This window comes from Eriocheir sinensis, chromosome 23 (assembly GCF_024679095.1).
Source record: "Eriocheir sinensis breed Jianghai 21 chromosome 23, ASM2467909v1, whole genome shotgun sequence".
Classification (NCBI taxonomy): domain Eukaryota; kingdom Metazoa; phylum Arthropoda; class Malacostraca; order Decapoda; family Varunidae; genus Eriocheir; species Eriocheir sinensis.
This window is the reverse complement of record NC_066531.1, coordinates 13,420,657-13,432,275: the sequence shown is the minus strand read 5'-3', so window position 1 is coordinate 13,432,275 and position 11,619 is coordinate 13,420,657. Positions and strand designations below refer to the sequence as shown.

The 11,619-nt window shown below is 48.4% G+C and overlaps 1 protein-coding gene across 2 annotated transcripts; it reads right to left on the bottom strand.

Annotated features, from left to right (window-relative positions):
* Window positions 1-3,486: 3,486 nt before the first annotated feature.
* On the bottom strand, window positions 3,487-11,403 carry LOC127002490 (uncharacterized). Of its 2 annotated transcripts, XM_050868498.1 has the most exons (3): window positions 10,828-11,403; window positions 10,047-10,158; window positions 3,487-5,950 (listed from the first exon to the last, which is right to left on the bottom strand). In XM_050868498.1, the coding sequence occupies exon 3, from the start codon at window positions 5,945-5,947 to the stop codon at window positions 4,250-4,252; it is 1,698 nt and encodes a 565-aa protein (XP_050724455.1). In that variant the 5' UTR covers window positions 5,948-5,950; window positions 10,047-10,158; window positions 10,828-11,403; the 3' UTR covers window positions 3,487-4,249. The 2 variants fall into 2 exon arrangements, with proteins under 2 accessions (XP_050724455.1, XP_050724456.1); XM_050868499.1 differs by having other exon boundaries at window positions 10,047-11,403.
* Between the last annotated feature and the right edge of the window lie 216 nt (window positions 11,404-11,619).

Genomic DNA, 11,619 nt, shown 5'->3' with positions numbered 1-11,619 from the left:
TTTCCGATTGGGGTAGAAGGAACCTTGTGTCCTTCAGTGCCTCAAAACCTCAATTTATCCACCTATCAACTCGACACAATCTTCCAAACGCTTATCCCCTATTCTTCGACAACACTCAGCTGTCACCTTCATCAACACTAAATATTATCGGTCTATTCTTAACTCAAAATCTCGAACTGGAAACTTCATATCTCCTCTCTCGCTAAATCAGCTTCATCGAGGTTGGGCGTTCTGTATCGTCTCCTCCAGTTCTTCTCCCTCGCACTGTTGCTATCCATGCACTGGGGCCTTGTCCGCCCTCGTATCGAGTATGCATCTCACGTGTAGGGGGGCTCCACTCACACAGCTTTTCTGGACAGAGTGGGGTCTAAGGCTCTTCGTGTCATCAGCTCTCCTCCTCCAACTGATAGTCTTCTACCTCTTAAATTCCTTCGCGATGTTGCCTCTCATTCAATTTTCTATCGCTATTTTCACGCTGACTGCTCTTCTGAACTTGCTAACAGCATGCCTCCCCCCCTCCCGCGGCCCCGCTGCACACGACTTTCTACTCATGCTCATCCCTATACTGTCCAAACCCCTTATGCAAGAGTTAACCAGCATCTTCACTCTTTCATCCCTCACGGTGGTAAACTCTGGAACAATCTTCCTTCATCTGTATTTCCTCCTGCCTACGACTTGAACTCTTTCAAGAGGAGAGTATCAGGAGAGGAGAGTATCAGGACACCTCTCCTCCCGAAATTGACCCCTCTTTCGGCCACCTCTTTTGAATTTTTTTTTTTTTAGGAGCAGCAAGTAGCGGGCTTTTTTTTTATATTAGTTTCCTTTCTTTGTGCCCTTGAGCTGTCTCCTGTGTTGTAAAAACACTCACTCACTCATTCACTCACCGTTCTTTGCGACGCGCACCAGGTCGTCGAGGCCACTGAGTGGGATGTGACTTTCGCCCATACCGCCCGAGATGACCACCAGGTCGTATGTGTCTGAGAGAGAGAGAGAGAGAGAGAGAGAGAGAGAGAGAGAGAGAGAGAGAGAGAGAGAGAGAGAATGTAGAAGAAAAATACGTATATTAATATTTACATATGCAACAACAAAAATAACAATAATTCCACTCACACAACTCTCCTGGACAGAGTGGAGTCTTAAAGGCTCTTCGTCTCATCAGCTTTCCTCCTCTTACTGACAACCTTCTACCTCTTAAATTCCGCCGCTATGTTGCCTCTTTTTCTACCTTCTATCGATATCTTCATGATGACTGGTTTTCTGAACTTCCTAACTGCATTCCTCCATCCGTCCCGCGGCCCCGCTGCACACGACTTTCTACTCATGCTCATCCCTATACTATACAAACCCCTTATGCAAGAGGTAAACTCTGGAACAACCTTCCTTCGTCTGTATTTCCTCCTGCTTATGACTTGACTTATTTCAAGAAGAGTGTATCAAGACACCTCTCCACTCGAAATTGACCTCTATTTTGGCTACTCTTTACTTTTATCTTTCATGGGAGCGGCGAGTAGCGGGCTTTTTTTGTACTCTTTTTGTTGCCCTTGAGCCGTGTCCTTTGATGTAAAAAAAAAAAAAATTACTAATACCTTTGGGTACGGTGGAGTGTCCGCTGCCGATAAACTCCAGGAAGTCATTGGTATAGATGCCAGTCTCCCGCTGCTTCATCATGCCCTCCGACGGGTCCACAGCGTCTATGTGCCTGTGGGAGTGGCTGTAGTAGTTGTAATAGTAGCAGTAGTAGTATAAGTTATAGCAGTAGTAGTGGTTGTTGGGAATCAGTAAATTTACCCTACCCAACAGTTAGGTCACTCGCAAAGTGAATAACACACCCGTCAGACAATCCCAAAGAAACAAGTGCTTACCAGCTATTAGGTGGTGAAGGTATCCAACAAGCACCTCCAGACAGCCGAACAAATAATAATCCTATCGGATCCGTGTAGTAAAATCTATCTGTCTCAAATAACTGCTGGGGGCACTTAGCTGAGAAGCGGGTTTCAAAAGATATTGTTGTCTATGAAGTCTCGTTGCCGGGTGTAGTATTCCTCGAGTCAGGTAATAGAAGGCACACTGCGTCCGAGTTAATGGGTGGGCTGCAGTGCCTTGGTCTTTACTTTGTGAAGGCCGGTGGTGGAGTGAGAGAAAACCAACCACGTGGGTCTGAAGCGATATTTGGATTACTCTCGCCAGATGGCGTGGCTTTCCTCTCTGTTTCCATCGGTTAAATTATCCTTGCTCTTTAATTATAATTCAGCGAGGACAATTAGTTATTATTTCGTGAAAGGAAACAATTCACTATTGTTATTCCTTTCTTGGTAAATATGGTCAGTCTCCAGGCAGTGAATAAGTTGATCTGTCTCGGTTTGGGAGCCGATGACCGAAGTATTTAAGTACCATCCAAGGCTTATTTGAGCTCAAACGATACTCATAGTTGGCTTGAACTCTCGGCCCAAGACTAGTTCCATAAGGGAAATAGTTAATTTGTCTAGTCCCCCGGTTAACTGGCCTAATTCCTAACATAGTATAGTCTATCAATTTTAACTTGAGCCCTTGGGCGCGACACAAGGATTCCCCACGAGGCCGCGCTGGTGCCACTTCACTCCATTACTCTCCTCAGAGAGGGTGGCTATCTCTCTCTCTCTCTCTCTCTCTCTCTCTCTCTCTCTCTCTCTCTCTCTCTCTCTCTCTCTGCATGGCTGCGCAGGGCGCGAGAGTGAGATCTACTTGATTTGTCCATTGCGGCGTAACGTTGAATGGTGCGGCCTGGCGCCTGTTGCCAAGGTCCGTCAGGCGGCAACGTTGCATGAGCTACGTTGCCAAGTGATATGGAAGGTTTACTGAGTCGTTGTCTTTCCCTCTAATCCTGAGCCATTCATAACATCACGCAGTCGTATTATGAATGTATATATATTCCATAAATATATAACGTACAGACTAACAGTGAGACAGAACGCCATGAGTAGGTCATCGCTAGATCTGTAATCAATGGGGGTTTCCCCGGGCCAAGTCACAGGGCTCAATTTTAAGTTAGAGTCGATGGACTATAGTAATGCCGCTCCTGCCCGCTCCCAGTTCCCACCCAGCGGCCCTGCCTCTACACAAGCTGCTGTAATTTCCAATGCATCATCTTCATCTCTTGGCGTTGGACTCGTGTTGAGGCTGAGGCACTGGCAGGCAGGAGGCAGTGGACTGGAGGATATTTAAGTATGGTGACCGGACATCCCCCTGTCTGCGGCCCTGTGGCACCCACCTGAAGCCTTCCCGGTGGAGTTCGCGACCTACACAGCCCGTCCCGGCGGCCACGTCCAGCACCCTGGCCTTGGCTCGCCGCTCCGGGGGTACCCAACGCAGCGCCTCCTCCAGCGTGATGGCGGGGCCACGGTACCCGCCTTTCCAGATCATCTAAGGGGACGGGGAAGCAGATGTTTACAGGTGCGTACCCCAGGGGCCACATCACTTCACTCCCGGACCTTACGGAGTAGTCGTGTAACGGGCTTGTCGGGGGGCGTTTAAAGGGTGTTGATTAAGACTTCAGCTTCCTTAAGGCGAATTATATTCGTAGCCTTTATGTACAAGAAGCGACGGAGCGAGAGCGACTGTCGTTGTGTGTCAGTCGGACTCTCGTGAAGGAGTGGCGAGTTACAGGTTGGAAAATAATGGTTACAATTGGTCACGTATATCAAGGTGACCTCCACGCACCATCGGAGTGCTAAGTATACAAAACTGAGACGGTAAACACTGACGGACGACATTCCTATAAGGTGGCGTGATCTATCTGTCGTGGGTTTTTTCCATTGACAATTGTATGCCTAATTCGTGGTGATAATAAATAATAATAATACATTGATATCCTACTATAACACTGCTCGGTCACCTACCAGTGATCGCGACCTCGCGATATATAAAAATCGAAATAGCAGTCTAGGTACCACGAACATACATAGAGGGAGTTTGTCAAGCAGACTGCCTATGATACAATCATATTAAAACACTGGCTATGTAAGAACAGATGTGGAATTATAATATAAATAGGGAGAGGGAAACCACAACGTGTGTGACATGAAACATAAGAAACCTCTCAAAAGATAAATATAAGGACACATGTATAAGAAACTATCAACTGGCATAGTTACAGACAATGAAACGTTGATCTAGCTCCTAAAAAAAAAAATACAGTAGTGAAACACAGTACAATGTTAAGTATAGGAGCAGCCAGGTTTCTGTCCCCTGACTTGTCTGAGAAAAGGAAAAACTACCTTGCCAGTGGCCTCCCTGCATCCAGGCGCCGCGTCTGCACAACCAAATAATCGTGCAGGACAGAGTTTCTCCTAATAAGGTAGCACATGACGACGAGACTGACGAACATCAGAAACATTGGTACAAAAAATCCAGGGTACAGGTAGGGGAGATGCAAATAATCAGGCAGCGTTTCCTCCAGGGTTGCCGCAAACTCTGTTTTGTTCGCGAAAGACAGTGAATTAAGGGAATTAGTCACATACGAGATGCTGGAGAAATGAATGTCATCGAGAGACCGTAGAGGAAACACTCGATGGGAAATATTGGCCGTGAAAACCAGACGAATCCGGGACGGGTACGTTGTTATGTTAGTGGAGCGGATATAGCATGCTTCCGCTATGGCATAGTGACCAGTAACCCGTTGATAAGTGGTACCCTCCGGGCAGATGACCGATACATAGAAGGACTGAGGGAAATAGAAATAATGCAGACCCTGAAAGTTCTTATGGAAAACAGGCGTTGGTGTTAGCTGCTTGTAAGGGCACAGGGAAAGAGCGTCAGACGCGTTCACGCGGGTGAGGGCGATCTCGCATACCCCACCCCGAACTGGAAGGAAGGCAAAGAGAGACGCAGAGCAATAGAATCGCCCGAAGACCGTCTCCTTGCAATACTGCAAGAGTGAGTAGCTACCCGTTGAATACAGAGCGAAATCCTTCGCGATTAGAACAAGAGACGGGGACGTGTCCAGGGCCAACACACTGTCCTTTGCCGAAAAAGGGAACGGGACAATTTCGTGTGCCTCAAACACGTCCGCCGTCTGAAATGGAACATGAATGATTATGGCATCAGGGGTGAGGCTGGACTCAATCAAGGGGTAAAAATATTGACTCATGTCCGGGGTGAATAAAGGCGTCAGGCTATAATTTTGATACCCGATCTGGACAGTCGTTCTCAAATCGTGTAGAGGGAACAAGGCAGGTGTGACTCTACCGTGCGCTGCGTCAACCACGTTGCTAATAACCTGCTGATTTGCCGTTGCGACGGAGGTAATGACGTTTTCCAATACATGCAAGGCCTGATCTAGGAGGAGAAACTGATTCACCTGGTCGATCTGTTTGACAACTATGTTGATAACCTCTACCATCTTATTGGTCTGCTCTAGCAGTACCGCAATGTTAGTATGCAATTGCGCAAGTTTCCTACAATTGGCGTTGATCACCCTGCGATTTCGAGCAGCAAAGGAAAGTACATGAGCGTAGTGGTCCCGCAAATCGCGAACGTCCTCGTCGGTAGCCGTACCGAAAAGGAACTTTGAGGCGGACCCAACGATGTTGAGCAACCCCCTCTTTACCCGAGAGTGAACTGAGTGAAAACTATAATCCATGTTTACCTCATCAACTTTTCCCCGTAAGAACAGAATCCTATCCTCCAGTAGTTGAAAAAGAGTCAGAGAGTTGGTACTAGAAGGAGCCTTTGATTCCCTAGTCTTGGTAGCCCGGATGGCGTCTGCCATGCCGAGTAGTTTTTCTGAGACTATCCTGATTGTGTCCGTGGTGTTGGTCAAGGAAGTATATGGATATTTTACGAGGAGCACATCTTCAATGAGGAAGACCTCTCCTATGTGTGCCGTGAGGGCACCAGGCTTCAGGTGGATGGGTGTTGTTGCAAGCAGGGAGCCGAGGGACAATAAGATGGTCAGAAAACGCAACATCATGATCTGAAAGTGGTGGGAATGAAGTATTTAAACCCGTGGTCTCAAGTTATAGCTATGGGTGTTGGGATTATCTTGTTGAACATTTGACTCTGAGGGGGAAGTACCAATATCAAGGTCCAAAGGTGAGGGAATTACTTTCAGACGATCACTGTGAACTTCTAGACTGACTCCACTATTCGACTCGAGAACCTCGAACCGATTTCAACAGACATTCCGAACAACTCGGTAAGGACCCACAAATTTAGACCCCAGTTTCGAACTCCTTTCCGATTGCTTAATCATGACTGTGTCACCCTCTTTGAAATTCACCGACGGCCTGTTTGTGTTGTTTTGACATCATTTCAACCTTCGTAGCTTTTAACGTACACCTAACTTCTGAGTGTATCTTGGAAAACATATGCATCTGCTGTTGTGCGTACCTATCAATGTTGTAGAGAGGTTGCTGTGGGGTTGTTAGGAAGTCGTACGGAAGACGTTTCTCCACCCCATACAAGATGTAGTAGGGAGACTTGCCCTTAGAGTCGTTTACCGACGTATTTATGGAAGCGGCTATATGCGATAGCCAATCCTCCCAATTATCGTGGAGATCGTTCACGATAGGCCTGAGGACCTGTAAGATTTTCCTATTAGCCCTCTCCGCCAACCCATTAGCAGCTGGGTGGTAAGCTGTGATGAAGGATTGCGTGATGTTAAACTGAGCGCATATTTCGCTCAATACTGAGTTCCTAAACTCGGTGCCATTGTCACTCAGAAGAATTCGAGGAGACGAATGTGGACACAACACGTGAGTCACGAGGGCATGGGCCACGCGTGTGGCTGTCTTGTCCTTGAGAGGCGCTAGAACTAGAAACCTAGAGAACTGGTCGACGCACACCAATAAGTAGCGCGAGCCATGTTGGCTCTGGGGGAGCTGTAGTAAGTCTATATTAACAACATCCCATGGCGCCTCTGGTGCTGGGTATTGCAACATAGGTGCTGGCCCTTTGACGGACCCCTTGTGCTTAGCACAAACGACACAATGTGCGACATGTTTTTCTACATCAACCCGTAATGTGGGCCAGTAGAATTTTCGGCTGGTGACAGATAGCGTCTTGTCTCTTCCTGGGTGACCCGCAATGGGAGTGTTATGGACCAGCTTAAGCGTCACGGGGACGTATATGTCTGGGATGACCAGTTGGTCTATAGGTACCGGTTTGGTTGGCCATGACCTACAAAGGAGGTTGTCCTCTGATAGGAAGAATTGTGAAAAGGGAACTGGCAATTCAGGAAGGTTTGATTCGTCTCCCGACTCGAGGGCGTAAATTAACCTCTTCCACACAGGGTGGTCACGCTGAGCAGTGTGTAGCTCAGGTGAAGTGAAGTTGTGGATGACCTCTGGGGTGGTAATCGCGCCTATCGGAACATTCCGAGATAAGGCATCTGCGACCACATTTGTTTTCCCGGTGATGTATTTTATCTCCGGATTGTATGCTTGGATCGTTAAGAACCATCTTGCCAGACGACCGTGTAGGTTTTTTCCCTTGAAAAGATCAGTTATGGCCGCGTGGTCCGTAAACACCACAATTTTGTACCCCATCACAATGTCACGAAAATGCTTCAGAGCCCACACAATGGCAAGAGCCTCTAGGTGGGTAACAGAATAGTTCTTTCCGGAGCTGTAAGTACTCGACTGGCGAACGCTATCACATGCTTTTGCCGGACATATCTGTTTGCATCAGCGCGGCTCCTACTCCACTAGCCGAAGCGTCGGTACAAAGCTGAAAGGGGTCTTTGAAATCCGGAAAGACAAGGACCGGAGCCCGTGTAAGCGCTTTCTTTAAATCCTCAAAACTCGTTTGTTGAGCTGGGAGCCACTGAAATGGTACGTCTTTCTTTAAAAGATGCGTTAGGGGACTCGCGCGAGCTGCGAAGTCCTTAATGAAAGGCCTGTAATAACCTGCGACACCCAAGAAAGACCGTACCTTGTCCGCAGACGTAGGCTGAGGGAACTCGGCAATAGCCTTTATTTTGTCGTCCACTGTGTGGATGCCGAATTCGTCCACGACATGCCCCAAGAACTTGATCCGAGGCTTTAAAAATTCACATTTGGTGATTTTGAGCTTTAATCCGACCTCTTGAAGTCTGTGTAGGACTGCTTTTAGTGTTTCCATGTGTGCATGCACGTCTTTACTTGCTATGATGATGTCGTCTAAATACACATAGACAGAGTTGCCCAGCAAGTCACCAAAAATACTGTTCAATGTCCTTTGGAAAGTCAAGGGAGCTCCTTTGAGCCCGAACGGCATCCTCGTCCACTCATAGTGGCCATGAGGCGTGCTGAAAGCCGTTATTTCACGTGACTCGGGGGCCATGGGCAGTTGCCAGTAGCCACTGACCAAGTCAAGACTCGTAAAGACTTTATTTCCTCTACCGAGACACATCAGAAGATCTCTAAGAACGGGAAGCGGAAAATGATCATCCACGGTCGCGATGTTCACACGCCGGAAATCAATCACAGGACGATAAGAGCCGTCTTTCTTTGGAACCAGGAACAAGGGCGAATTCCACGGGGAATTCGATTCTTTGATGACACCTTGTTCTAACATTTCAGAGATAAGTTGTTGCACCACCTCCCTCTGACTGTGGGGGAGCTTGTACGCATTGATATATACAGGATTTGTATTGGGTTTTAACTTAATGTGGTGTTCAGCACACTGCGTAACTCCAAGCGGCTCGCCTGGTAGAGCAAGCGCCCCCCGATAATGTTCCAGAAGCTGGACTAAGGTTGGCTTAATTTCGGAATAGTGTGCAACTTTTAAGAATGCCTCTAAATTAGCTGTGTCTTGTTCGGGAGAAGCCTGACACGCCGAGGTTATGCCTGAGACTTGGGCTGAAGAGTATTCAGCTGGTTCCGGGGCGACATTTCTCCCATACACTAGACACTGGCATAATCGAACACCGTGTTTTAAGGATACAGGGGATCCAGACGTGTTTATTACCAATGCCTCTGCAAAACCTCCCTCCTTGACTGTTGCAAGAGGTACCTCCACCGTCACGCGGTGTACGTGAGGAACTCCGTCGATACACACATCACTGCCCGCCGGAGGGGCGTTAGGCAAACGGATTTTAACAAGTTTTGCAGCACGATCCGGAACTATATGAGGACCTTCTACGACTGCCGTTACTGTCCGCCACAAGTCTGCAATGGTTTCGTGTGGTTTGACCGTAAGAGGGGACACTTGGGCGGTGGCAGCCCCTGAGTCTGTGGTGGGTTGGTCATTTTCCACCTCTGAGGGTGAGATTACAGTTGACAGAGGCGATGGATTGACCATCCCCTGTATGCGTCGGCCTTGATACACGATCGCGTTGCTTACAGGGTTTATGGCGATGTGCAGGTCTTTCATGGCGTTCAATCCTAAGATCCCATCCACAGGTAAAGCAAACCTGCTAGAGACATAAAAGAAATCTCGAAAGGGACATACTTTTTCATGTAAGCTGACTGTTAGTGGTACTCGCCCAAGGATACCCAAAGTGGTGCCCGTCACGCCTACCACATTCAGGTCGTTCTCTTGGAGCGGCCAATTTTCCCCACTCGCTTGTCGTGTCAGTGACCTGTAAGCGGAGTCGGATATGACATTGACTGTGGCACCTGTGTCAACCGCTAAGGTGAGTGAAGTGTTGCCCACCTTGCAAGGGAGGGCAATTATGCTTGTCCGTCCCAAGGCGGCAATGACGGAGTCAAGTTGCTCCCAATTAGTATTTTCCTTAAGGGACACTTGGATATACGCCTCGGGGCAGTCACGAAGTCATGTCTTTTTATTCTGAGAAGAGGAGTGTGGTTTACTGTCCGCTGAGGACTTGTACTTCTGTTCCCACTCGGCCTTTTGTATTGCAGAACAACTGCCTGAATCATGAAAACAATTCCCGTGGATATGGCAAAAGGCAGCCTTCCGCTGATGGTTTAGCCTAGGATTCCTGTGTGATGAATGATGCCCGCCCCTGTAACCTCCTGACCTATCTGAGCCCTGTCTTGAATGTGTTGACTCCCTACGTTTCGCGAAACAAGAATGTTCAGAATGTCCTGATTGGTTGCAAAAACTACAGGTGAGAGAGACCTTACTTTGAGCCTGTAATACTGCGGCCGGTGCGAGGGGATGCCGGTGAGGGTGTCCTTGAACCTTGAGTGGGTTGTAAGTATGCAGACGAACCCGGGGGTGAACGAAGTCTGCGGCCTGTAATTGATAAATAATGAGTGCCTGAACAGAAGATTACCGTAGTAAATTCACCGGTTGTGGTATCGTGTTCCAGTCCCTCTTCACTTGAAGGACGAGCCAACTGTGTAAAGGTGTCGCCGAGTTTAGCGAGAGTGTCTTTGTTCATACTATGGTGTAAAACATTTACAAAATAGGAGCATATGTTGATAGCTGTAAATATGAACCAATAAACGGAACGCGTATGAATGAATAGTTTGCGTTGAAACCCTAAAAAGGCAAGAAAGAATGGCTAGCAAGGTGCCTGTATAGACGTAATAGAAGTTAAGGTTATAATGGAATGCCCTAATGATATGGGTATAATGAAAGAATAACTATATAAACAAGTGGTATGTTAAGTGAGTATACCATTGATGCTCACGTTTTCTCTCGAGCGGTGAAAAGAAAACGGAGGCAGGGCACACTGATGAAGATTAACTTTGATAAGGGAACTCACACTATACTCAATAGACTCGCTAGCAAACTATAAGAAAGAATCAATATCGTATAGGAATGAACGTTACTCTCACAATTATGACTGAAGAACAGTGTTAGGAACACAAAAATAAAAAAAATCGTGCCTCTGCACGGATAATAATGAAAATGAGCCGAGTCGGCATATTTGGACAAGAATGGAATATCCACAAATACCAAGATTAATCAGCTGATGTAGTGGAGAGGGCGACGGCCTGTGATGCCCTGGGTGACGTGCAGGCGTTGTAGGCGCGTCAGGAAACCTCGGCCGCGGCCACAGCGGCGGTGAGAGGTGAGGGATGGGCTGACATCGGAGGACTCGCAATGGAGGTTGAAAAACTGCTGACCCAGCAAAATGAGCGGCCGCGGTGCGGGAGCCGGTACACTGCCGCCAGACGTATGATGGCCGCGTCGTCCTTGTTATAGTAAGAGATGGGCGGCTGTGGCAGAGAAGACGACTTGGGTGTGTAACCTCTTGAGAAGACGCCTTGCAAGAAACGGTAGTGGGAACAGCTTGCAGTCACCGGGAGATGTCCGCGGGTACCCTTGCTGACTGTTTGCCGGAAGAGGTTTGGGCCGATGCTCCCGGCAGCGGCGGTGGTGCCGCCAGCTGTGGAGCGAGGGGCATGCGGGGTGTCCCAAGGTCAGCGGGGCGTGCCTCCTCCTTGCTGGTGTGAATACTTCCGCCGTATCGTGGAGTGGCTTGCAGTGTTCGTAGCAGTGCTGGCTTGAAGCGGGGGAGCGGCTTGTAGATTATGGCCTCGCGTTCGGCTGCGTAGGCCGCCGGTGGGTGTGCTCGGGGCTTGTAGGCTTGACGCCTATAGAGTTGCTTGTAGCTGGTGTGCTCGAGGCTTGTAGGCTGGACGCCTGCAGAGTTGCTGCTGGTGTGCTCGAGGCTTGTAGGCTGGACGCCTGCAGAGTTGCTGCTGGTGTGCTCGAGGCTTGTAGGCTGGACGCCTGCAGAGTTGC